This window comes from Silurus meridionalis, chromosome 2, assembly GCF_014805685.1.
Source record: "Silurus meridionalis isolate SWU-2019-XX chromosome 2, ASM1480568v1, whole genome shotgun sequence".
Lineage (NCBI taxonomy): Eukaryota > Metazoa > Chordata > Actinopteri > Siluriformes > Siluridae > Silurus > Silurus meridionalis.
The window spans coordinates 26,178,648-26,206,226 of record NC_060885.1 but is presented as its reverse complement, the minus strand read 5'-3'; the positions used below and the strand labels follow the sequence as shown (position 1 = coordinate 26,206,226).

The 27,579-nt window shown below is 37.2% G+C and overlaps 1 protein-coding gene across 3 annotated transcripts in view; it reads left to right on the top strand.

The window, feature by feature from the left end:
- herc4 (HECT and RLD domain containing E3 ubiquitin protein ligase 4) overlaps positions 1-24,333 on the top strand; it is a 46,685-nt gene extending 22,352 nt beyond the window's left edge. For 2 of the 3 annotated variants that reach the window (XM_046869249.1, XM_046869259.1), the window contains 15 exons: positions 834-958; positions 1,187-1,246; positions 1,760-1,871; positions 1,993-2,182; positions 8,530-8,702; positions 10,220-10,339; positions 12,973-13,071; positions 13,160-13,333; positions 13,997-14,140; positions 14,236-14,402; positions 14,513-14,579; positions 15,223-15,305; positions 17,618-17,801; positions 22,346-22,448; positions 23,407-24,333. In XM_046869249.1, the coding sequence (XP_046725205.1) occupies positions 834-958; positions 1,187-1,246; positions 1,760-1,871; positions 1,993-2,182; positions 8,530-8,702; positions 10,220-10,339; positions 12,973-13,071; positions 13,160-13,333; positions 13,997-14,140; positions 14,236-14,402; positions 14,513-14,579; positions 15,223-15,305; positions 17,618-17,801; positions 22,346-22,448; positions 23,407-23,615 (2,010 nt within the window). In that variant the 3' untranslated portion in view covers positions 23,616-24,333. Of the gene's footprint in view, positions 1-833; positions 959-1,186; positions 1,247-1,759; positions 1,872-1,992; positions 2,183-8,529; positions 8,703-10,219; positions 10,340-12,972; positions 13,072-13,159; positions 13,334-13,996; positions 14,141-14,235; positions 14,403-14,512; positions 14,580-15,222; positions 15,306-17,617; positions 17,802-22,345; positions 22,449-23,406 lie in introns of those variants that run through there. The other variant, XR_006928131.1, reaches the window with a different exon arrangement.
- The last annotated feature ends 3,246 nt before the right edge of the window (positions 24,334-27,579 follow it).

Genomic DNA, 27,579 nt, shown 5'->3' with positions numbered 1-27,579 from the left:
GAATGTGTTCGAAATTGCTGCCACTTCCTGTCATCGTCATGTTTTAATGACAGTACAGTAATCCCCGTTTATCACAGTGGTTACGTTCCAAAACCGCCCACGGTAAACGAAAAACCTCGCTAAACGGATGCAACCCCAAAAATGCTTTTTTATGTACACAGCACTGTACTGCTTTAAGATTTTACTTAATTTTATAATTAATAATTATATTTTTATTTAAAAAATGTAATAATTCAACATAAAAACAATTTCCTATAAGTTTTTAGGTCTGTCGTTCTATCCGTGAGAGAACGGAAAATAAGATAAACTAATTAGCTATTTGGCAAATGCAATTCCGCAATAAACCAGGGCACGAGATTCAAACTGCGGTAAAGCGGGGGATTACTGAATAGCGATATGGATTCTTTTGCTTTTGTTGTCTAGCTTAAAGAATTTCTCTTTAAAGGAGAAAATACTGACAATTCCACATATCAAGGGACTGAATAAATGAATGAAGGCTGGATGGAATTAATTAATTTCTGAATAAATAAATTGGTGAATAAATAAATAAACATCTTGTGTGCGTCTTAAATGCAGACATTTGTTTTAAAAAAGGTAAACTGTTCATGTTGAAATGTTAATAATAATAAAAAGCGGCATAAAAAAAATAAAAAGCAATTTTATGTTTTGCATTTCTTCCCCTAACTGTACTGAAATTGAACCGAACCATTCATTTTGTGTACCGTTTCACCCCTAATCAGCACACATGTATCTGAATGCAACTAATAAAATTATCAGAAAATTGGAAGGTGTTTAATTTAGCTTGAGTTTATGTTTTTGTTTGTTTTCTCAAGAATGGCTCTCCCCCAGATGATCTGCAAATACAACATTGTAACCAGCATGTCTTAACCTTAAATGGTGACCTTATACAGAAATGGCTGAGCCACGGTCAGGGAAGACTCTCACCAGAAATTACAGTGTACAGTATATCCAATATTTTAGCGTTTAAATCATTACAAATGTATTTTATATTAGTGTCATCTAGTTACTTCTGTATTCATGCCAATTAATCTTATATTTTTACATTATGTTTTTTTGTATACTGTGTATATAGAAGAATGGCAACAACGTTGAGTTGAGTTAAACTGATGTGTGTTTTGCCTATTTTTCATATTTTTTTATTTCAAATTTCTCTTGTTTTTTATAGTGAGATTGATGATGTATTCTCCTCAGCAAGTTGTCTAAATGGGAGTTTTCTTTCTGCAAGGTAGTGCTTCTTAATCTGCAGAATTGTGCTATTATTTAGAAGATCTATCCATAATTTAGATCTTTTCGAACTTTGGAATTGATTACTTAATAATCAGTACTAATCCAAATGACTTACTATTTTGCAAGTAAACAAATGATTGTACATATAAAGAGATGCTGTTGACTATTATTTTTGTTTTAATCTCAAGGCAATACAAACTCGAGGGCAGATCAAAATACTCAAAATTTGTCTGCTGTGTTTTTGCACAGAAAGAAATCACTATACAAAATAAAAAAATGTGTTCCATTAAAATATTAATTTGGAAAAGACTGCAGGGTGCATAATAATATTCTATTCTGGACTATTGAACTAACACTATATTATATTAATGTTTATTTACGATCGTGAGTATGGGCTATATAACATTTCCAAAAAAAATGCCATAAAATTCTATTATGTATTATGTTACCATTAACTGCTGAATTTAGTGTTTTGTATTTAATAAATGTTTTGATATTAATCATTTTCCAGCTATCCAGATCATTATCGCACCAGCAGTAAATGTCCTGGGGTGGACATGAACATGGCTCGTCTACTCTTCCACAGACTCATCCAGCCTGATTTTCCACATATTTTACAGCACGTGAGTGTTTGACAAAACAGTCCTCATTATTGGTCTAAATACGCATGTTGTTCAAAAGAATTTATTGTGTCAGTTTTCCATGCACATGGACTTAATAGCTGTTTATTTTCCAAAAATCCAGATTACTGCCAGTTTGGAGAGGCATTTGATTCCCAACCTTTGCAGCTCTCCTCCAGACATTGAGGCACTGAGGCTCTACCTTATACTTCCAGAATGTCCTCTGTTTAAAAACCCCAACAATTACGTCACACTCACCATTCCCTTTGCCAAGGCAATCGTCTGCCTCAACAATACTCCCCTCAAAGTGCTTGGTAAGAATCATGCAATGTAAAGAAAAGCCTCTGTGTTAGCAAATTATAAAAAACGTACAGGACATTGTTTAGTGTTATATTAATCGTATAGTAGTTTCACTTAATTATTAGTAAAATACTACTCAAAATAAAAAAATAAATAAAAAACAGGCATATGACCTAATGACATGTTAAATTTGTTGTTTTAATATATAGAAGTCTACTGCAACGATTATCTATTGCAGTACTAGCGTTAAAATTTAATTATTCCTAAAAAAAAAAGTTCAGTCTTAGCTAACCACTGGCTTATTCATTTGGAATCGATTTAATGGAATAAATTTAAATGTTGTTTTCTGAACAATTCCTGACAATGTCCATTCTCACATAAAAGTCCGCTAAGGAAAGTGCAGTGTAGAGGGAATGGACAAACTTGCATACATTTGCAAGTCAGAAAGTGGGACACAAAACTAGGATGAAAATTACTCAGATTGGTGAAAGCAGGCAGTCAGTGAATAATGGAAGTCGGACCATGAAGAGAAACCATCCATTTGAGTAGAGAGTAGATACACCTAGGAGCCCTCTAATTGAGCAAGGCCAAAAAGAGCAAGAAAGAAGCTACGAGAAATAAGATTAAGTGACCAAGGGCAAGCAAAGGGACAGTGTAACAGTGGCTAGAAACAAATAGAAAGGGGGTAGTATCTTCTTCACAGGAAACATGGGGGTTTCTAGTACTTTGCAAAGAGGATGGTCAGCTATCTGATGATAATGTTGTAAGGTAGCATTGAGATCATTTGCCTGACAGCAGGTGTACCAGGATTCTTTTGCTGATTTCAGCATGGAACAATGAAATGGTGCAGATTTAAATTGCAAGCTAGATCCTCTTATTATCCACAGATCAGTCCCTCACCAGCTCATTAACTTCACCATGGAATTATTTTTCAAATTTATTTAGCAAATTAATACTTCATCAGAGGTTGCCAACATCTTGCGTGGCACATTTTGGATTTCCTTGTACACTGCTTCTGGCACCCTTAAGCAGTGCCCTGGTCTCAATGGCAGTTTTTCTTAACAGCTTGTGGATCTTTTTATACAGTCCATCTACACTGCCCATGGGCGTAAATTTCATTTAACAGTAGGGGGGGACATTACATATAAAATTTCTCATGAGCAATTTTTGAAGGGGGACACAAATAATACAGTCAAATTGTACTTACAGTATAAAGACACAGTGTCCCCACAGTGAAAAACGTTGTTTCTATCATTATTATTGTAGCACGGAGACTGCGTCAATTACAATGATAATTCAAAGTGCTTTACATAAATAAAGTAAAACTATCATAAAAAAATAATCACAACAATAAAAAGGAATAAAAAAAAATGTTTAACATTTTATTTACAAATTAATTAAGACACTTAAGAACAGAATAGAAATTGATTATACAAAAAAATACAGTGGGGTCAGTTCGGATGTAGCACAGTGTTAATTTAGTAAATGCACAGATAAACAATATGCTCATTGTGGCCGTAAATGTTAAGTTAACATTATACCAAGTCGTCCCAAATAAAACACAGTGCACTATGCTACAAGCTATTGTAAACAAGCTAACGTTCACTAGATAAGTCATATTTTAATCGCTAATAGAGCAGATTCATGGAAAATTACATTCGGTAATCAGCATTTCTCCATAACTAATTTATGAATGTGTCTGCATCAACTACATTAAAGAGAATCGTTTTATTGAAAGTGAATAAAATCCCCTAGTTAATGGAGTTGAACATTAATTGAGCTGCAGACACACACCTGACTCGTGTGTGTAGAGTAGGTGAGATGAACTGGGAAAGCAGGCAGTGGGTCAAACCACTGTGAGGAAGGGGAGGGGGAACTCAACTGTTTCTAAATGCATTTTTGTGTTTTTTTTCCTACTTACACAATTATTTTAGGTATACATATACATATAGGTATACATATATTTTTCATATAATAGAGAATACATATAATGGAGAGTGCGATTTTTTTTAAATATTTTTTTTTGGGGGGGACAGCCCTCGGATGGGGGGAAAAAGGGCCCAAAAGTTCTCAATAGGGTTTAAGTCAGGTGAAGAAGGGGGCCATGTCATTAGTTTTTCAGCTTAAAGGCCTTTACTGGCCAGCCACGCAGTGGAGTACTTTGATGCATGTGATGGAGTGTTGTCTTGCATAAAAATCAGTCTTCTTGAAAGATGCAGACTTTTTCCTGTACCACTGCTTGAAGAAAGTGTCTTCTAAAAATTGGCAGTAGGTCTGAGAGTTGATTTTGAGTCCATTTTCAACCCAAAAAGGTCCAACTAGCTCATCTTTAATAATACCTGCCCATACCAGTACCCCACCTCCACCTTGCGGGCATCTGAGTCGAAGTGGAGCTCTGTGTTACTGATCCAACCACGGGCCCATCCATCTGGTCCGTCAAGAGTCACTCTCATCTCTTCAGTCCACAAAACCTTTGAAAAATCTGTCTTCAGATATTTCTTGGACCAATCTTGACGTTTCAACTTATTTGTCTTGTTCAGAGGTGGTCAGGTTTCAGCCTTTCTTACCCCGCCATGTCTCTGAGAACTGAACACCTCGTACTTCTTGACACTCCAGGTAGGTTGCAGTTGTGGAATATGGCAGCACTAGAGGATAATGTGTTCCTGGTAACTTTATGTTTTATTCTTTTTTTAATCTTTAGCAGTTAATTTGCTTCTCGAGGCATTTCTTGCGACCCTGTTTACTATTTGCTAGAAAATGTTTGATGGTTCTATGATCACGCCCCAATACCTTAGATATTTCGTCCAGGCCTGCCTCTGATAGTGTTTTCTTCGACTGGAGGCCACTCTGTGCAGCTCGGGACGGTTTCTCATCAACACCTTGGGTGGTTCCATGAAATTTCCTTGCCACAGTTGCTCATCAGGGACAAACGAACTTACAAAGAACATATTTACATTTAATCGCCACATTATCTGTGTAAAGCTGCTTTGAGACAATGTTCTTGTTAAAAGCGCTATACAAATAAAAATGAATTGAATTGAATTGAATTGAATATTTCAAGAGTGCTGCATCCCTGTGAAAGATTTTTTACAATTGTTGACTTTCAGAGTCAGTTAAATATCTTTTTTGGCCCATTTTTCCTGAGGAGAAGAATCTGCCTAATAATTATGCACACCTTGATATAGGGTGTTGATTGCCTTAGGCCACACCCTCCCTCGTTACACAAATACACATCACCTGATATATATACACCTGATATATATACAGTGCCCTCCACAATTATTGGCACCCCTGTTTAAGATGTGGTCGTGGACTTCTAAAAATTCTCCTTTTTTTTAAAAACAACATAGAACCCAAATGCAAAAAGAGAAAATCCAACCTTTCATTTAAGTACATAACTTTGGTGGTAAAAAAAAATCATACATTTAGAAAAAAAAAAAACTTGAAATCATGTGTCCCACAATTATTGGCACCCCTAACAATTCCTCTGAAAAATTTAATTGTTTTTTTTTTTATATATATTTTTCTGTAGTTGCTAAGGTTGGTCAGGGTATCTAGGGACTTTTAATTAGTAATTCATGATTTCCTGTTTCCTGGGGTATAAATATGACGTGACACAGAGGCCTAATTCTCTTACCCATTTGTCAACATGGCAAAGACAAGAGAACACACCATTCAAGTAAGGCAGATGTGTGTCGACCTTCATAAGTCAGGCAATGGCTACAAGAAAATAGCCACCGCCTTAACTTGCCGGTATCTACAGTCAGAGGAATCATTAAGAAGTTTAAAACAACTGGAACAGTGACAAACAAGGCTGGAAGAGGTCCCAAGTTTATCTTGCCACAACGCACAGTGAGGAGGATGGTAAGAGAAGTAAAAAATTTCCCAAGCTCACCGTCACAGAATTGCATCAAAGAGTGGCATCTTGGGGTCACAGAGTCTCCAAAACAACCATCAGACGCTCTCTACATGCCAACAAGCTGTTTGGGAGGCATGCAAGGAAAAAGCCTTTTCTCACTAACACTCACAAACGTAAACGCCTGGAGTTTGCTAAGCGGTACTGGGACTTCAACTGGGATCGTGTGCTTTGGTCAGATGAGACTAAGATTGAGCTTTTTGGCAACAAACACTCTAAGTGGGTCTGGCGTAAAACAAAAGATGAGTATGCCGAAAAGCACCTCATGCCCACCGTGAAGTATGGTGGAGGATCTGTGATGCTGTGGGCCTGTTTCTCTTCCAAAGGCCCTGGGAACCTTGTTAGGGTGCATGGCATTATGAACGCTTTGAAGTACCAGGATATTTTAAATAAAAACCTGATGGCCTCTGCCAGAAAGCTGAAGATGGGTCGTCATTGGGTCTTTCAGCAGGATAATGATCCAAAACATGTGGCAAAATCTACACAAAAGTGGTTCAGCAGTCACAAACTCAAGGTCCTCCCATGGCCATCTCAGTCCCCAGACCTCAACCCAATCGAAAACCTGTGGGGCGAGCTAAAGAGAAGAGTGCATAAGAGAGGACCCAGGACACTGGATGATCTAGAAAGATTGTGCAAAGAAGAATGGTCAAAAATCCCTCTCTCTGTGTTCTCCAATCTTGTGAAATGTTATAGGAGCAGATTAAGTGCTGTCTTGTTGGCAAAAGGAGGTTGTACAAAGTATTAACATCAGGGGTGCCAATAATTGTGGCACACATGATTTCAAGTTTTTTTTTTCTTCTAAATGTGTGATTTTTTTTACCACCAAAGTTATGTACTTAAATAAAAGGTTGAATTTTTCTCTTTTTTTGCATTTGGGTTCTATGTTGTTTTAAAAAAAAAAAAGGAGAATTTTTTGAAGTCCACGACCACATCTTAAACAGGGGTGCCAATAATTGTGGAGGGCACTGTATATCCAATAAGCATTTAAGTTTATACAGCTTGGACTTGGAAATTATGGATAAAATGATGATATGGTCAAAATAATCACTTGCCTAATAATTGTGCACACAGTGTATAGTCATCTTTTGGGCACATATATTTGCTGAACCTTACCAACTGCAGCAGTCCCAAAACATAAAAAGGCTGCGACAGGCTTGCATAGTAGGAATTAGGCATGACAAGAACACTTCATCTGCCTCTCTTCTTTCCTTGATGCACTCATCACTCTGAACCAGGTAAATCTGGACTAATCAGACCAGCTCCAAAGTGCTCCCTAGAAAATGTTTTTTTTTTTTTTTTTTTATATTAGCCTCACTGATAAGTGGGTTTCTAAGGCTACACAGATGTTTGGTTCCAGAACCTTGAGTTTTCTTCACATTGTGCATGTGGAAATGCTCTTAGATATACTATTAAACACAGCCGTGAGTTCTGTGATTTTTGATTTTTACTAAAAACTTTAATCATTGATTTTTTTTCCTAGCCACATTTCTTCCTTGAAGAACCTTAAAGTTCACCACTATATTTCCAGGTTTTAATAATTCAATGAACAGTTTTTAACAAAATTGTAATAGTTTTAGCACAGTTGTGATGTTTGTTTGATGCGGTTGATATTTGAAACCCTTCTAAAACAGAAGTATATGACGTTCCACATGGTTGTTAAAGAAATATGAAGCTACTCATAGCATTATTAAGGGTAAAATAACTTGATGCTAGCTGAAACATTAATCACAGGAGTAATTATCTGCTGGAGCTCCTACCTATTTGATTAGTTAAATCCAGGTGGTGACTTTTCTTTGGCCAGGCAATGTATTTTATTCCTGAACTTAATTATTATAGTGTGTTTTCACATTGGTTGTGATGAAGCTGGTGATAATTTCGGTAGTGAATGGTGGTGGTAATGATTCTGTGTGGAGTCAAAGAGAAAAACAAGCAATACATGTTGGTCCCCATATAATGACCTGATGATTTCTTTAATTCTTTAAGGCAATATTAGAGATAACAAATCTGGTGATTATTGACTTTAAAATGTCCTTTGTTGAGGTTGTATTTAATCTTGTCAGCTGTTTCCAAGTGTTTTATTTTTCCTAAGGAATCAGGAATACTTAAATCATCCGCTACTGTTCTTTTTGTACTTATTGTAGTCAGTATAAAATTGCAGTGTGAAAAATAACACAAAAAAAAGTGTAAAACTTCATTGTTTAACCAAAGAAAATGATCCAGTGCGAGTTACCTAAGAATACGTGTACTAGGGACAAGCGAAATAGCCACTAACCTAATTATTGTAATAAAAAAAAAATTATATATATATATATATATATATATATATATATATATATATATATATATATTTCTTACTATCATTTTCTGTTTCTTCTTTTATTAGCACTTTTTTTTTTACTTTTCATACTTATTTTATTCTCTTTATGTTTTCACCTTTTCTCCAAGGAAATTGGTGGTCTGGCTTTGATCCAGCACTGTTTCAAGGACTTGTGGAATTGTACAAAGAGGTGGTTTTGTATCTACTTCGGATGCAGAAGATGGGAATTTTGCCATCCGAGCACAGGACATTCACCTGCTTCCTCAGTACCTGTTTGAAATTTCTGGAGATTCTGCATTCTGTATGTATTTTGAGTGATATACCTTGAATTCAACACAAATTATGAACCTGTTCTGAAAAACAACCTTTATGATGTACGCAACTTGTGTACATTTATTATGCAAAACTGCTCTGCATTAGCTGCTGCATACAGTGCAATCTTAATCTTTTGCTACATAGTTAGCAAACAAAAATACTAACCATGGTTAATAGTTTTATGAAATAAATATCTGCATGGAGCATTTAAGAGAGCCAAGCCTTTTCTGTGCTCAATTTATAGCAACAAAGGTAGATTATAACATGGCATATCTACAACATACAGGTATGAAAGGTTTGTGTATTTTTCTCGTATCTCAATTTGCTTGCACATCAAATGTTTTCCATATTGAAAATACTTAAAATGGCATTAATCCGTTCCAACCCTCAAAATGACACCCCGTTTTTATGTTTCATGTTATTAAATTAGGAAAATACATTTCCAAATAAAAAATCTTGTATAAAAACAATAGAAAGAGTATGTAAAGATATAATAAGGTTTTACGTAGTGTATTTACCTTGTAGATGAGAGCTAACGAAAACGCCGGTGGAGGGGGCGGGGGGGTGGTAGAGGCAATAAGCGGAGGCGGAGGGAAAACTTGTTTTTACTATCACTACTGTACACTACGTATCCCTAAACTTTTCATTTTTTACCTTTTCTTCTTTGCTTATCTTAATTTTCGTCACAATCTTCGCTTTTTGGCTTCGCTTCGCCATCTAGCAGCGGCGTCTCGAGCTCGTACCTCGTACATTAATGCACTCGTAGGTCAAGGTACCTATGTATGTATGTAAACAGTAGCCTACCAAGAAAGTCATTGTTCACTGTCTTCCTCCTTCCTTTCACAACTATTTCTTTTGGGAGTTTATCTTTTTTTATCTTTTGGCATCGTCGTGCGTTTAAAAAAAAAAAAAAAAAAACGTTTTTTTCTCCCGAAGCCGTGCAGCTCAGAACACAGGTGAGGTGCATTTTTTTCGTTTCCGTTTGGAAATGTCATTGGTCTAATGTTATGTCGCTCAGTTTTTTGGCTTGAAGTTTGTGAAACCGGGAAAAACCCAGGAAAAATTAAAAAATTAGCTGCTTCGTTGTTTAGCAGGGTTCAAAACGTAGGAAAAAAGTAGCGTCTTATAGTCCGAAAAATACGGTGTGTGTGTGTGTATATATATATATATATATATGTGTGTGTGTGTGTGTGTGTGTGTGTGTGTGTGTGTGTGTATAATTTATATATATATATATATATATATATATATATATATATATATATATATATATATATATATATATATATATATATAAATTATATAACAGTTTTGTAAATTAGTAAATATCAATAGCCAACCACTAATTATAATAATATAGAAGACATGCTGTTTGAATGGTCCTCATGCTGAAGGCAGTGATTGAACTTTTTGCTTCTATGTAACTGAAACTGTATTCACTTTTTTCTGAATGTTACATCTAAAGATAATTTTCATTGTAATCATGTTATATTATTATTGCAGGTAAATGAGCGAGCTGGCCAAATAATTCAGTATGATAAGTTTTACATACATGAACTGGAAGACCTGGTTGACATTAGGAGTGATTATGTTACATGGATCCAGCACCAGATGTTTTCCATTGTAAGTCATTTTCTCTTACCTATTCACCACCTGATTACTATGAATTCAAAACAAGATACTGAATTTTTGGTTTCTGCTGGAAACTCTGAGCCAAATGATCAGAAACACCTACATTGTGCTTACAATCATTGTCATCTTTTCTTATCCCTCTACTATATTTGTAACCAAGTGCAAATGAACAGCCCCTAACTGTTTCTTTGTTGCAATGCAAGTTCTCAAATATCTTGTACACCATTTTTCAATCTAAAATATTCATCATAGGAACACCAATAAACAGGTAATATTTTGGGTTTTGTGACACAGCAGTGACACTGACATGGTAGTATGTGCATAGTATAGTGGGTCATTTATTAGGGTCAACATAGCTGCTCTGGTTATACACACATACTGATGGATTGACAATATTTCTGCTAGGTTCAAAAAAATTTGGCCAGAAATTTCCAAGAAATAGCAGTCCTGCTCGGTATGTTTTTCGCATGCAACTGTATGGTACATTCAGATAAATTCATTTGTATTTGTATAGCTCTTTTTACAATGGACATTGTCTGAAAGCAGCTTCACACAGGTAAAGCGGTTACAAGGCTGTATAAAGGAATGTGCAGGTTTATTGCGTAGAAGTTTGTTCCTTACAATGGTTTTCACATGTACATTTGACCTCCCACCTCACAGAAACCAAGGTTAAAATTCACTGAATATTCAAATTCCATATTACAAAATATAATTTGTTAAGATCTAAAAATATGTGGTAAAAATTAAATTTGTGAAACTTAAATAACATTTGTAAGAGCACATTAATATAACCCTGTGCTAGTCAGCACTATTGCCAGAGCCACACTAGGGCTGGGCGATATGGCCTAAAAAAAAAATCCCCGATTTTTTTCACAAAAAAATCCGATTTGCGATTTAAATCGATATTTTTGGGTTAAAGTGTAATCAGAAACAACAAGCCAAAAATACAAGATGGCGGCCCTGCCATTGTAAATTGTGAAAATAGAACGTAACATAACATAAAATGAGCAAACCTACAAAGAAAAATGTTTTATGAGTGTTTAAATGTGGAACATGATTGAAAATGCACCTGAGGTTTTGAGTGATTTTGCCTTTACTTTTCTCCAAAACTCCACAGTAAAATGACTTGAAAATTAAGAGAGTAATAGACAGGGACACTGTAAATAAGAAGTATTTGAAAGATTGAGCAAACCTATAAAGAAAAATGTTTTATGAGTGTTGGAATGTGGAACATGATTAAAAATGCAGTGATGCTTGGAGTGATTTTGCCTTTACTTTTCTTAAAAACTCCACAGTAAAATGACTTTTTATATAAATAAGAATATAATAGACAGGGAGATTCTAAATAAGAATTATCTGAAAGATTGAGCAAACCTCAAAAAAATGTTTTATAAGTGTTTGAATATGGTGATTCAAACGCTCTGATTTTTCTGTTTCTTAAGGGAAACGCCGTACTGAAGCATCTTTACAGGTATTGTGTACGCAAGTGTACGATTAGACGCGCAACACTAAACAAAGTGCGGCTGCTTAACCGTGTATTTTCAGGATGCGGCTGCTTAAGCGCAGTCTTGTGCTGCCGCTGTCTTGTTCATTTCGTAGGGCACTACATCTCTCCCACTCGACAGCATGCCTCTGTTGGAGGTGCTGCAGTAAATTGGTGGTACTGCTACCTTTGCTTGCTCGCTGCCATGTTGTTTTGTATCTCTATGGCAAACGCGCGGGGGGAGGGCTGAGTTCCTTCAAAACTATGGGAGCCCAGAGGGGAGCGTCAGCGGACATTAAAGAGAAACCCGATTTTTATTAAAACAGATCGATGTAAACTACACATTCGAGTTAATCGATAAAATCGATTTATCGCCCAGCTCTACCTCACACCAACACCTTCGCCAGCCAAAACTGCTGACATAGGGTAAGAAGGGTTATTTGCACTACCATGCACTCACACTTTATGTACATAACTGATCTGATATATAACCTGTGTCCCTAATTAATGCTCGAACTGTCTATATTGTCCCACATTGTCTGTATTGTCTCGTATCATCTGTTTTGTCTTGTATAGTCCAAGCTAAATGTATAGTGTTATTTATGTCTGAACCTTTGAGAGTTACTAAAAGCTGGAACCAAATTTCTTGTGTGTGTCAAACACACTTGGCCAATAAACTTTTGCTATGTTGTGTCCTTATGCTAAAAGCTACATGTTATATCCATAATAACAAAAGCAAAAATTACATTTGTGATAGCTTTGCAGATTTTTTACATCTGCAGTATTTAGTCAGCATAAAACGTTTTATATGATCACACATTAATTTTCTGACAGAAAATGTAATGTAACATTAAAAAAAGATGTTTGTATGTCAGTAGAGAAAGTGCAATTAGTGTAACAGTCCAACAGACCATTTCTCACACAACAATTAAGGTTGCTGGGTTTTGCATACAAAAAAGAATGTTTGACAGTCTCCAGATGACTGTAGCAGATATCTCATTATCCTTGATATCCTTGATCCATGAAACATCATGTTGAATATAATAAATTGCCAGGTTTTATTATGATATGAGATGTAATGTAATAAACTTACATAAATATTAATCCTTAAAGGAAAACAATATTCTGATCTTTCTACTAGGATATGGACTCTCAGGTCACCCTGTGCAAATACCCTTTTGTATTTGATGCTCAGGCAAAGACCACCCTGCTTCAAACTGATGCTGTTATACAGATGCAGGTGAGTCCAATTGAAATACTTCTTCTCAGGAGACATACTATTCCTTAACTTTCCTCAACTCCTTCACAAGTCTGCTGTTTTCGAACAGATGGCTGTGGACCAAGCAGAAAGACAGAACCTCAGCTCTTTATTCCTGCCTGGTGGCATGGTGGAGTCAGTAAACCCATGCCTCATTCTCATAGTGCGCAGAGAAAATGTTGTTGAGGACACTATGGAGGTTTTGCGGAAGTCCAAAAATGTTGATTACAAGAAACCTTTAAAGGTTTTTATGACATTATCTTGTATCTCTTTATTTTTCTTTCACAAACAAGATATTTAACATTTTAAACTAAGATACACTATATGGACAAAAGTATCTGGACACCTGACATTTCCATTCCATGTGTGTTTTTCCCCCCAAACCTATAAGTTGGATACACACAATTGTATAGGATGTATTTGGATGAGGAAGCATTACATTTTCTTTTCTGAACTAGGAGACCCAAACCTGTTCAAGCATAACAATGCCCACAAAGCAAGCTCTATGTAGATATGGCTTAAATGGGTTGCAGTGGAAGAGCTTGAGCTGTCTGTTATAGAGCTCTGACCTCAATCATACTGGGCACCTTAGGGATGAAATTTGGGATGAACACTGAGTGCACCCCAGGCCTCCTCACCTCACCTGCATCAGTACCTGACTTTACTAACACCATTTTGTCTGAATGATCACATATATCCAAACCTTATGCTCAGGGTTGCACAAACCTTTGTCCATACAGTGTATATATTGAGCTTGATTAAAATGATTATCTAATAGATTAGGCTTTGTTATGCCTGAATCATATTAAACATTCTCAAACACGGTTTAAAAAAATAGTTTTAGATTAACTTCTAGTCCATTAACTTGTGAATTAAAATGATAAAAACGCATTGTTGCTGTATTTAGGTGATCTTTGTTGGAGAAGAGGCTGTGGATGCTGGGGGGGTGAGGAAAGAATTCTTCCTCCTCATCATGAAAGAACTGCTGGACCCCAAATATGGCATGTTCAGGTATTACATGGATTCCAGACTCATCTGGTTTTCAGACAAGGTAATAATTGATCAGTGTAATCTGAATATATATTCTAGATTTAATAATTAAGTTTTCCTGTTTTGCATTTTGATTTATTTATTCTTGTTTTGTAGACGCTAGAAGATATCGACTTATTCCACCTCATTGGGGTCATTTGTGGTTTGGCCATTTACAATCTGACTATAGTGGAACTGAATTTCCCTGTAGCCCTGTACAAGAAACTCTTGAAGAAACCTCCAACTCTGGAGGACTTGAAGGAGCTCATGCCTGTTGTTGGCAGGTAAGTTATTCAGAGTTGATTTCACTATGATAATGCTTCTTTTGTACAGGACCTTTTCCTAGGTACTGTAACACTTTCTTTACCTTTGTATGTTTGACCATATACCATAGGAGTCTGCAAGAATTATTGGACTACACGGAAGATGACGTTGAGGAAACATTCTGCTTGAACTTCACAGTAAGAACAGTTGTATTTCATAATAAAATGGTGTTTCTCTAATTTCTCTATTATTATTAAATATGATTGTAATAAATCACATATTACACATTCTGTTTTTATCTTGCAATGCAATTGACCACAGTCTATGGAGTTTGATACAGTGTCTAAGACCTCTGTCTTTGCGTCTGTCTTTTCCTTTTCTCTACTTACTGTCCATAAAACTACAGAAATTATTTTTGTGTTGTTATTACCATAAGAAGTATTTTATGCAAAACAAAAATAACAATTTAGTGGTTATTGATCATAGGTGTAAATGAAGTATGTTTCAATACTAGAAATATGTGTTGGTTGCTTGAATTATCACAAAGGTTCTTATACATCCTTATAAGAAAGGTTCTTATACATACCTACATCCTTCTCTAGTGTATATTGCATTCTCACCTCTCAATATTGATGGAGCAGGCTTTAGTGAATATGATCCTCTCATGGCCATTAAGATGCTGTTTTCTGCTCATCTAGACATACAACTCAGATTAATTTTAAATTTATAGATTAGGTAATTTACAGTGCAAGTAGTAAAATATTAATAATATATTTTTTAATACCCCTGTAAAACCTTTCTTATTCATAAAATAATGTTTTGGTTGTTTTCTGTTCTCAGATTACTGTGGAAAACTTTGGTGAAACTGAGGTATTGGAGCTGGTGCCTAATGGCACTAACATCAATGTAAACAACCACAACAGGTATTTCCTTTATTTTTTTAAATGGGCAATATTAATTTAAATCATGCAGAAATATCGATCAGAGAGCATCTACTGAAATGCTTCACTCTACAGAACTGATTCACATTCTTGTACACCTATTTGACTCTACATCTCAATGCTCCAGAATAGCTGATGAATGAGGAAAATAAAAGAGAAAGAAGGTTGGATGATGTGGACATGTGAGAGGTGAAGCATGATGATAGGTGGATAGGAGTAGTAAAGAGGAAGTGAAAGTAGCGATTAATAGGATGAAGAGTGGAAAGTCGGTTGGACCAGATGACACACCGGTAGAAGCATGGAGATATTAAGGAGAGATGGCAGTGGAGTTTATAACCAGTGGAGTTTATAACCAAGGTGAGAGGATGCCTGAGGAATGGAGGAGGAGTGTGCTGGTAGCGATTTTTAAGAATAGAGGTGATGTGCAGACCTTCAGTAACTACAGGGGAATTAAGTTGATCAGCTACACCATTAGTTATGGTAAAGTGTAGTGGAAGCCAGGCTGAGAGAAGAGGTGACTATCTGTAAGCATCAGTATGGTTTCATGCCGAGGAAAAGCACCACATACGCATTATTTGCGTTGAGAATGTTGATGGAGAAGTATAGAGAAGGTCAGAAGGAGTTGCATTGTGTGTTTGTGGATTTAGAGAAAGTGTATGACAGGGTGGAGAGAGGGGTTTGGTATTTTATGAGGAAGTCAGGTGTGGCAGAGGAAAAATGGATATGTGCAATAGGAACGACAGACTGGTTTAAGGTGGAGGTGGGACTGCATCAAGGATTGGCAGTAGGAATAATAGGAATATGACAGAGTACATGAGTGTGAATGAGAGGGAGGGCAGTGCAGTGGTATGGTTGCAGGAAGAAGAGGTGGTGGATGTGGATGAGTTTAAGTACCTGGGGTCAACAGTGCAAAGTAATGGAGAGTGTGTTAGAGAAGTGAAGAAAAAAGTGCAGGCAGGGTGGAGTGGGTGGAGCGGAGTGGCAGGAGTGATTTGTGATAGTAGGGTATCTGCAAGAATGAAAGGGAAAGTTTATAGGACTGTAGTGAGACCTGCGACGTTGTATGGATTAGAGACAGTGGCATTGAGTAAAAGACTGGAGGTGGAGCTGGAGGTAGCAGAGCTGAAGATGTTGAGATTTTCATTGAGAGTGACAAGGACCCCTAACAGGAGCAGCCGAAAGCAGAAGAAGATCCCAATGCTCCAGAATAATTAGTACATGCACTGTATGGACATAAATCTGTAGACACCTGACTGTAAGATTTGTATGTGCTTTTTGAACATCCTATTCCACATTGAGTCCCCAGTTGCTGTTATAATAATCTCCACTCTTCTTGGAAGATGTTCCACTAGATTTTGGAGTGTGCTTGTGGAGATTTGTGCTCATTCAGCTACAAGAGTGTTAGTAAAGTCAGGTACTGATGTAGTGTGAGGAGGCCTGAGGTTGCAGTCAGTGTTTGAGTCCACTCCAAATCTGTTTAATACGGTTAAGGTCAGAACTCAATAGTAATTTATTCAGTTTTCCATTTTAAATCATTTATTCATGAATTCCATCATTGTTAGGCTGCAATATGTTTTTTTGTGTGTGCCTCCAACTTACTTGTAACTTTTTGGGAAGAAGGGATTGGAATTGTCAGGTGCCCCAATAAATTTGCCCATATCATTTATAAAAGGTGGTCTTCATCAAATACACGGAAAATTGCCCTAATGTTAGTGTTTGTTGGTCTTATAATATCTATTTATAATTCTATATTTAAGAACTAAGTATACATTTTTAATTGGCATCATCAAAAGGTTTTGGTGTTTTTTTTTTTCTTTTTCATTTAATGCTGTTTTATTTTATATGGAATTAAACTGGTTTTGACATTATCCCACACTAAATAATAATAATAAAGTAATTATTTGTGATAGAAAGGGGCTACATTTAATCCAACATTAACTGTATGTTGTTGATTTAGCATACACATTCAACGATTCATTTAGCTATTACTGCCTGAACCCCTCCAACTGATTAAAACCAGTGTTTGCAAGCCAACTACAAACTATACATAAAGGACTGTATACAGTAAATTGTAAAATCTTGTACAGTTTTGCTTGGAACTTGGAAAGAGCTAAAATGTGAATGATCTGTTCCCCAAGATCTGTTCCCCAAGAACTGGTTGCAAAACACTATTTTTGTGTCCATAATGTGAAACATATAACTTTGCGGCACACAGCAAAACTGTGTATGATGGCAGGCAACTTGATTTTATATATACACGGTTTAAATATGTCTTCTACCATTTTCTTTTACAGACAAGAGTTTGTAAATGCCTACGTTGACTACATTTTCAACTTTTCTGTGGCTCCTCTTTTCAATGCCTTCTATGCTGGATTCCACAAAATATGTGGAGGGAAAGTTTTGGAGCTATTTCAGCCAAATGAACTGCAGGCCATGATTATTGGAAACACAAATTACGACTGGAATGAACTAGAGAAGGTATGGATATTTAAACTGGGGTGTTTGATTTTTTTGCCTGAAATTAGCTGAATGTTATAATCAGTCCCCTCTAAAACTTTTGGGATATCAGGGCCAATAGTTACTTTTTACCATACACTGAAGACATTTGATAATATTTATCAGAATTTCAGAATAAATTTCCTGCTATTTTTATATATATATATATATATATATATATATATATATATATATATATATATATATATATATATGAGAGAGAGAGAGAGAGAGAGAGAGAGAACACACAATGTAGATCGTTGGACCTTTGTTATACCCACGATTTTTTTCAAGTGACCACAAATATTGAAATATGTGATTGTCACGTGTTTCTTGTTGCCCAGAAGTGCTTTGGGAGAGTGATTGTTTAAACAGTAAATATCTCTAAATGTCTACTGTTGGTTTGAGCCATGGTTGTGGGCTATGAAGACTGCATTTGTTGTTAACGATAAACCAACGTGAAAACCAGAGCGCTGGAAGATTAAAAAAGCTTAAAAAATTTATCAGAACAATTGCACAAGCATTGTCATAGCCAAGTGTTAAGAAATAGACAAAAAATTTACTTACCACCAGATATAAAATAGGTCAACCAAGGAAAATAGTAATTGATGACATAAACATTGTGAGAGCTGTGAAGTAAACAAAGCAGAAACAACAATCACTGACATCACCAATTCTGCTGAAGGACACTATTTCAGTCCATCACTGAAAGAAGAATTATAAAGGCCTTTTTTCTTGCTGCTGCTCCTTATTGAAAACACAGAAAATGAGAGTATTCTTGCACAGTTGCCCTTGCAATCATTTCTGTTGCTTCTGCCCTCCTTTTAACAAACAGGTGCGTGACCATAATTCTGCCTTTATATATACAACTGCCCTACTAAATCAAGCAGGGAAATCTGCCACAGCTCTTTGCATTCACTGAAGTTGAACATGGTCTAAACAAAGGGGTGAGAACCCATCCCAGTAGATAGTCTCTGAGAGTGAGGAACATTCACTTGTTGGCCAGATATTCCTTCTCGATTGCACTGTGTTTTCTCTCTCGCACTAAGAGCCTCTGACTGATGGACAGCATGTGGCCCTCCTCCCCTCCACCACCTGGGACAACACAGCCCCAGCTTTTCTATTGATTAAGGGGACTGAGGCAGAAAATCTGCTATGCCCAACCTCTATTTGTTTGTTTTACATTGTAGTCAGTGTCCCTGAATCGCCATGCAAATTTAAAAGGCCACAGGTAAGCGATTTGGAGTTTGACATGGGCACCGAAACATGTACATTCTCCTGTAGCAGATTGTTGATTGCCCCAATGTGTAAAGATTTGCTCTCAGGTCAACACTCCGGTCAAGTGGTTTGAAGGTCCATTTTCTCAGTTTCCTTAATGAAGCAAACCCCCTCTTTAAAAGAATGACATACATTGTCAACTAGGCTTTGGTTTATTGTTATTAGAGGCCGACCGATTCATTGGTTTTGCCAATTAATCAGCATCGGTAGTTGAATGCTGGAACTATTGGCTAATGGCAGAAAACCATACAGATAGTTTTTTCTGGGTTGCTGGAGCTGTTGGGACGGTCTGTTGATGTTATACAGTATGAGAACTGCATCTAGAGGTGAATCACTGACAACACGTGCTGTTTGTTAAAGTCTTTTTAGTTCATTTTAAATGTAACTGTTTTTATTTATTTGGAGTGTTACTTTTGAATTGCTTGAACCCAGCCATTAGGGTTTCACAAGCCAGTTCACTCTTAGTGACAGTCCTAAGAGTTGTGGGTTGTGTTAGGAAGGTCATCCAGCATAAAACGTGCCAAATCAAATATGCGGATTATGAAAGAGAATTTCATACCGGATCGGTCGAGGCCCAGGTTACCAACGACCGCCACAGGTATTGTTAACCAACAGGGTACCGGTGGAAATTAGGCTACTGTTGGCTAAAGGAGGAAAAGGAGAGGAGGAAGATGTCTACAGAGACAGCCGGGAAAAGAGAAGTGTAGGAAAATGGAGGTTAGGGTTGGTACTATGACTGGTAAAGGGAGAGAGGTAGCTGATATGATGGAGAGGAGAAAGGTAGATATGTTGTGTGTTCAGGAGACCAAGGGGAAAGGGAGTAAGGCCAGGAACATTGGAGGTGGGTTTAAACTGTTCTATCATGGTGTGGATGGAAAGAGAAATGGTGTAGGGGTGATTCTGAAGGAAGAGTACAGTAAGAGTGTAGTGGAGGTGAAGAGAGTTTCTGATAGGATTATGAACGTGAAGCTGGAAGTTAAAGGGGTGATGATAAATGTCATCAGTGCTTATGCTCCACAAGTGGGTTGTGAGATGGAGGAGAAGGAAAAATTCTGGAGTGAGTTATATGAAGTGGTAGAAGGTGTACCTAGGAGTGAGAGATTGGTGATTGGGGCAGATTTCAATGGGTGGGTGAAGGGAACACAGGAGATGAGTAGGTGATGGGTAGGTAAGGCTTTAAGGAGAGGAATGTGGAAGGGCAGATGGACTATGTTCTATGTGGGAGATGCAACCTGAAGGAGATTGGAGACTGTAAGGTGTTGGCAAGTGACAGTGTAGCTAGACAGCATCGGATGGTGGTCTGTAGGATGGTTTTGGAGGTGAAGAAGAAGAGGAGGAGAGTGAAGACTCAAAAAAGAATACGATGGTGGAAACTGAAGGAGAAAGACTGTAGTGTGAGATTCAGGGAAGAGGTCAGACAGGTGGTAAAGAGGTGCTGGATGGTTGGGCATCTACTGCAGAAGTGATAAGGGAGACAGCTACAAAGGTACTTGGTGTGACATCTGGAAATAGAAAGGAAGACAAAGAGAGGTGGTGGTGGAATGAGGAAGTGCAGGACAGCATAAGGAGAAAGAGGTTTGCAAAAACAGAATTGGATTGACAGAGTGATGAGAAAAGTAGGCAGGAGTACAAGGAGATGTGGCAGCAGGTAAAGAGGGATGTGGCGAAAGCCAAGGGAAAAGCCAAGTGGAGTTCTTACCCAGGTTGTTCAACAAGATTTTGAAAGGTGAGAGGATGCCTGAGGAATGGAGGAGTGTGCTGGTACCGATCTTTAAGAATAAGGGAGATGTGCAGACCTGCAGTAACTATGAAGTTATGGTAAAGTGTAGTGAAAGCCAGACTGAGAGAAAAGGTGACCATCTGTGAGCAACAGTATAATTTTATGCCGAGAAAGAGGTTAGACAGGAGTCTCCATGGACTATGATGTTTGCGGATGATATTTGATGTTGCTATGCGGATGTTATTTGTGGTGAGAGTAGGGAGCAGGTTGAGAAGAGCCTGGAGAGGTGGAGGTACGTGCTGGAGAGAAGGGGAATGAAAGTCAGTAGGAGTAGGACAGAGTACAGGTGCGTAAATGAGAGGGAGGGCAGTGGAGTGGTGCGGTTGCAGGGAGAACAGGTGGAGAAGGTGGAGGAATTAAGTTACATGGTTTCAGTGGTGCAAAGTAATGGATAGTGTGTTAGAGAAGTGAAGAAAAAAGTGCAGGCAGGGTGGAGTGGGTGGAGAACAGTGGCAGGAGTGATTTGTGATAGAAGAGTATCTGCAAGAATGAAAGGGAAAGTTTATAGGACTGTCGTGAGACCTGCGATGTTGTATGGATTAGAGACAGTGGCATTGAGTAAAAGACAGGAGGTGGAGCTGGAGGTTGCAGAGCTGAAGATGTTGAGGTTTTCGTTGGGAGTGATGAAGATGGACAGAATTAGAAATGAGTTCATTAGAGGGACAGCGCATGTAGGACGTTTTGGAGACAAGGTGAGGAAGGCGAGATTGTGATGGTTTGGACATGTGCAGAGGAGGGACATGAGTTATACTGGTAGGAAAATGCTGAGGATGGAGCAACCCGGAAGGAGGAAAAGAGGAAGGCCAAGGAGTAGGTTTATGGATGTGGTGAGGGAAGACATGCAGGTAGTTGGGTTGAAAGAGGAAGATGTAGAGGACGGGGGGGGGGGGGGGTTGTGTTTCAACCATTAACTTGGTTTACCAGTTAATGGTTTACAAGCAGATCTATCTATACGTTTATATTGGGTTCAGCACATAGCACACGTTGCATAGCACAGGTTACTCCCAATGCCTATCATGTATAAGTGTCTACACAGTTTTATTAATCTGAATGTTTCAGTGATGAATTTATTTGTAAAAAGGAACAATTTATGGCAAATGCTGATCAGTCCCTACATCTAACAATTAGCAGTTCTTTATATGTCTTGTTGGTCTGATATTTAACTATTTAACTGATATTTAAGCATTTTTTAACTCAAAAACCTCTTTCTTCCCGGCTCCTGCAGAAAACTTAAGGGAAAAGATTTATGTCAAATTACTTGACCAACATATTCGCTTTTAAATAAACATATCCTTACATGTAGTATTTGTGAATACCTAACGACACAAATTGTAAAAAAAAAGAAAAAAAGAAAAACTCTACAGTGACAATGGTACCAATTGGGGGGAAATAAATGCAGTATATATTTTTTTATTAAGTTTATATATATATATTTGTTTGTTTATTATTATTTTTACATCTCTTTTAGAACACAAAGTACAAGGGAGAGTACTGGCCTGAGCACCCAACGATCAAATTCTTCTGGGAGGTTTTCCATGAGTTGCCTCTGGAAAAGAAGAAGCAGTTCCTCTGTAAGTAAAAACAAGCTTTCTAACTGTTGAACTTAGAAAAAAAGTTTTTATTTATTAATTCATTTTCAGAAATTGCCATTAGTCAGGGTACTGGGGGCTAGGCATGGGGAAGGTATATTTCAAGTGCATTTAGAAAGTATTCAGACCCCCTTTAATTTAAAAATTTTGGTAATTTGCAGCCTGATGCTCTAGTTGTTTAAAATAATTTTATTTCTCACATTCAAAACTTTTTTTTTGTTAATACTTATTAACACTGCCAAAAATGCTTCAACTAAGTACTGACTAAAGCGTCTGAATACTTATAGACATCATAAATAAAATTCAATTAATAGTGCAAAGTAATGGAGAGTGTGTTAGAGGAGGGACATGGGGTATATCGGTAGAAGAATGCTGAAGATGGAGCCACCAGGAAGGAGGAAAAGAGGAAGACCAAGGAGGAGGTTTATGGATGTGGTGAGGGAAGACATGCAGGTAGTTGGTGTGAAAGAGGCAGATGTAGAGGACAGGGGGGTATGGAGGCGGTGATCTGCTGTAGCGACCCATAATGGGAGCAGCCAAAAGAAGAAGAAGAAGAAGAAGAAGAAGAAGACTATTAAAATCTCACATACTGTTAATTATAAATAATTACCTAAAATAGCAAACCTCATTATTATTATTATTATTATTATTATTATTATTATTATCTTCAAAATTTAAATAATAATATATGAGATAATAGTCATGTTTTGCTTTGCAAGCACCACTAATTATAGTTATTATTATTATTATTATTATTATTATTATTATGGAAAAAAAAACGTAGACCCTTTCGGCCAATGCCATGCTGCAGAGATTAAGTGCTCTATATTCCAGCTTATAAAACTGTCTTAAACATTAGCCTTACTTTACCTATTTGGTTTGTTATTGTATTTGTTTATTACTGTTTTCCCTTTTCTAATAATCTGGTTGGTATCTGCAGTGTTTCTCACAGGTAGTGATCGAATCCCCATTCTGGGAATGAAGAGTCTCATCTTGGTTATTCAGCCAACAGGAGGTGGAGAGAACTATCTTCCTGTTGCCCACACTTGCTTCAATCTTTTAGATTTGCCCAAGTATACAAGAAAAGAAAACCTCAAAGAGAAGCTTCTACAGGCAATTGAACACAATCAGGGCTTCAATCTGGTATGAACGTTTACAGGAACACATTAGTTTCCAGACCACAGATGTTTGAACCCGCCAATTAAAAAAGACTTGAGAGTTCAATACTCATGGGAGTTTAATATAAATAAATGATCTCATTAGATTGCACTGTCGATTAAATGACTATATTCAGCAATTAAAGCTTTGTTGACACCGTGTGCACATTTGATTATTTTTCTGTTCTTTGGAAACGTCTGCCAAATATAAGCTTTTGGGGTGTTTTTTGTTATGTGTGTTTAATAGTGCTGCTGAATTTCACTAAGGTCGAAATCTCTTGCCTGCTCATTGTTCAATACTGATTTACTTTATACACAATAAAACAGTTTAGTGATTTGATGCATAAAGCTAACTTGCCAGCCTTATTTAACCTCTAGAGATGGAGTCTTTGGTTCTTGGTGTATTTGCAAATAAATTCTACTGATTTGGATTCTTTATTAATTATTTTATATTACTGTCTTTATGATACACAGAGTTGTTTAATGTATCTTAAATGAGAATAATGATAAAAATTGATCAAATGATTTGCTAGAAAGGTGTGTGTGTGTGTGTGTGTGTGTGTGTGTGTGTGTGTGTGTGTGTGTGAGATCTAGAGATAAACTGGTTTATTGAAATCATCATTCCTTTGATTTTATTTTTGTCCCAAATGTATTGGATTGTCAAAAGTTGAGTGAATCACAATACATTAAATATAGTTTATCAAAGTTCATGCTGTAAGGTTTGCTGTAACTTAGATTAAACAAAATTTCCTCCTAATGCATAAACCAGTTTTTAATTTAGCTGAAATTCTGTTTTTAAAACTGCACAGGGTAAAATTACTCCACATTATTACATTTAGCATTGTTACCTGAAATGATTTTGCTCAGAACTACCCTATTCCTGTCCCCCATGCTAGTGGAGTTCGCTGAATGTTAAAGTGTACCGACTGACTACAGAATCAACACATTGCGGAGAATATGTAATGGCAAAATGAGGAGGTGCTGTTTCCCTCTTTACATGTACTTTTCCACCATGGTGTCTGTTTTATGCTTAAAAGCTACATTCAATCAATGTTCATCTCATCATAGTGTAATATAAATGCTAGAAAAGCATTTATCAACACATGAGCACAGATTAAAGGTGGTGCAATGGGCAGTTTCTCATCCTCACAGCTCCAGGGTCCTAGGTGACGGACTTGGTCCAGCCCGTGTGTCCATGTCTACTTGTATCCATGTGGGTTTCTTTCAATTTCCCAGGTTTCCAAGCACCTCCTGAAATATCATTTGATATACAGAGTTCCTGGGAGAGGCTCTGGATCCACCACAACTCTCACTAGGATAAAGCAGTTACTGAGCGCAAGTGACTGAGAGACAAAGGAGCTTCCACAGTGTTGTTTTGTTTTTGTTTGTTTTTTACATATACTAGTTGTTAATCATTACATGGTTTGTTATACATAATCCCAAGAGCCCAGGGCAATGCATGGAGAATATGTCGACATAAGGTTAACGTGGATTATTACATTATATAATCTTAAAATGCAAAAGCATTGCAAGGTGCAGAAGCAGTGCACACCACATCTGGTTTAATAAAACTTCCAAATATGTTATATTGTGCTTGTTTTTTCTTTTCTTTTTTTTTTTCTTCCAAAATTGGCCAGCTGCCACTCCCTACCAACCAGCTTTCTTCTCTCATATGACAGTTAGCACATAAATCTTCTATACTGTAGGCCAGCCATCCACTTTATAACCTGCTGCTCATGCAGCTTCACACAGGTAGAATAACACAAAAAGAGATGATCGATGAAAGCTATGTTTGCTGCACGCCTCATAATTCAAACCTGCAATCTCTGGACAACAGCAAAAATCCTGCTGTGCTCTTATTCAACATGAGAAACTAATCTTAGCCTTCCATTGTGCATATATAATTAAAAATGTTAAATAAAAAAAGTATACAATATACAGTGCTGCCTGCTGTTTGAGATAAACGCATGACCTATGTCATTAAACTAAATTTATCTACATATAAACCTTTAACTGGGTGCAGATTTGCTCACACTTGATCCAAGCCTCTTCTGAAAGGGTGAAAAGGAGTTAAATAGTACAAGGGTATTGCATGGGGTTGTCAAAATATTTTAGAAGGATTTACCTTTTAGGCAGTGCTCGAATAATAATAATAATTAAAATAAGTCAAGTCTTATGGGGGTCCCCAGTTTTTGTGTAATTTATATATTTTTTTACTAAAATAATCCTAAGTATTTTTACTTGTCATGGAGGTTTTTTTTTTTTTTTTACCATATGGGGGCTTTTAGGAAATGGAAATTGACAAGATGATGTTGGAAAGGAAACAAGAGAGGTAAGTTATGGAATGGAGTCTTGAGCTATGGCTGACAAATGTAGGGGAAAAAGTCAAGTGATAAAAAGGTCAAATGTATGTGAAAGCTTGACCACTCACCTATTTGTGGATGCGGAAAACACCACTTCAGACTTCAGGTCCACATCTGCTTTGTTTCAACTACCTTTACTCCTTCCAGTAGATTATGGTATGTGGCTAACAGCAATAGTAAGGTCAGGCATTAGGACAGTGTTCCAATTTAACCCAAAAAGGTTCAGTGGACTTAAATTTATTACTCTACTCAGGCAGTTTAAGTTCTTTCACATTAACATTGTCAAAAGTACATTGTTCTGGATTTTACTTCTGGGCATTGCCTTTTTCGAACATATTTAGACTCCTTAGTTCTCAAGTCTATCTTACTGCTCAAGTCTATCTTATTGCTCAGCCTTTATGGCAACAGTTTCATTGGCTCTGGACATGTACTTTGCACAATGACAGTAAAGTTGAATCTAATCTAATCTAATCTAATCTAAAACAGTTTGGGGAAGACCCTTGTTTGGCCATTTGGTCTCTTGTGACAGTTTTGTCTTACTGTAGTACAATAAGCCACAATACCTTTCTAAAAACTTCTAAAACATATTTTGGATAATCTGAAGAACCATGGCTTACTCTCTTGTCAAGAATGACTGAAATCTAAAGATTGGTCATTAGAGAGCATAAACCATTGATTTAATCCTGTAACATGTTAAAAATAAATTTGTACCATACCAATTGCACTTCAGTTAGCATGGGCTTACATAACCCACATTCTACAATTCATTTCCTACAGCAGTAACAATTATATATTTAGAAAAAAAACAATTGTTTTAAGTACATGGTTGATTCTGATTTTCTGAACTTTACTTCTTCTATCAGCTGCTCCCATTAGGGGTCACCACAGTGGATCCACCAACTCCATTCCACCCTGTCCTATACATCTGCCTCTTTCATATTCACCACCTGCATGTCTTCCCTCACCACATCTATAAACCTCCTTCATGGTGGCTCCATCCTCAGCATTCTTCCACCGATATACTCCATGTCCCTTCTCTGCACATGTCCAAACCATCTCAATTTTGCCTCCCTCACCTTGTCTCCAAAATGTCCTACATGCGCTATTCCTCTAATAAATTAATTTCTAATCCTGTCCATCGTCATCACTCCCAATAAAAATCTCAACATCTTCAGCTCTGCTACCTCCAGCTCCACCTCCTGTCTTTTACTCAATACCACTGTCTCTAAGCCATACAACATCGCAGGTCTCACCACAGTCCTATAAACGTTCCCTTTTACTCATGCAGATACCCTACTATCACAAATCACTCCTGCCACTCTTCTCCACCCACTCCACCCTGCCTGCACTCTTTTCTTCACTTCTCTAACACACTCTCCATCACTTTGCACTGTTGATCCCTGGTACTTTACATGTTCACCTTCTCCACCTCTTCTCCCTGGAACTTCACCAATCCACCGCCCTCTCCCTCATTCACACACATGTACACTGTCTTACTGACTTTCATTCCCCTTCTCTCCAGCACGTACCTCCAGGCTCTTCTCCACCTGCTCCCTACTCTCCCCACTAGTCACAATATTACCTGCAAACATC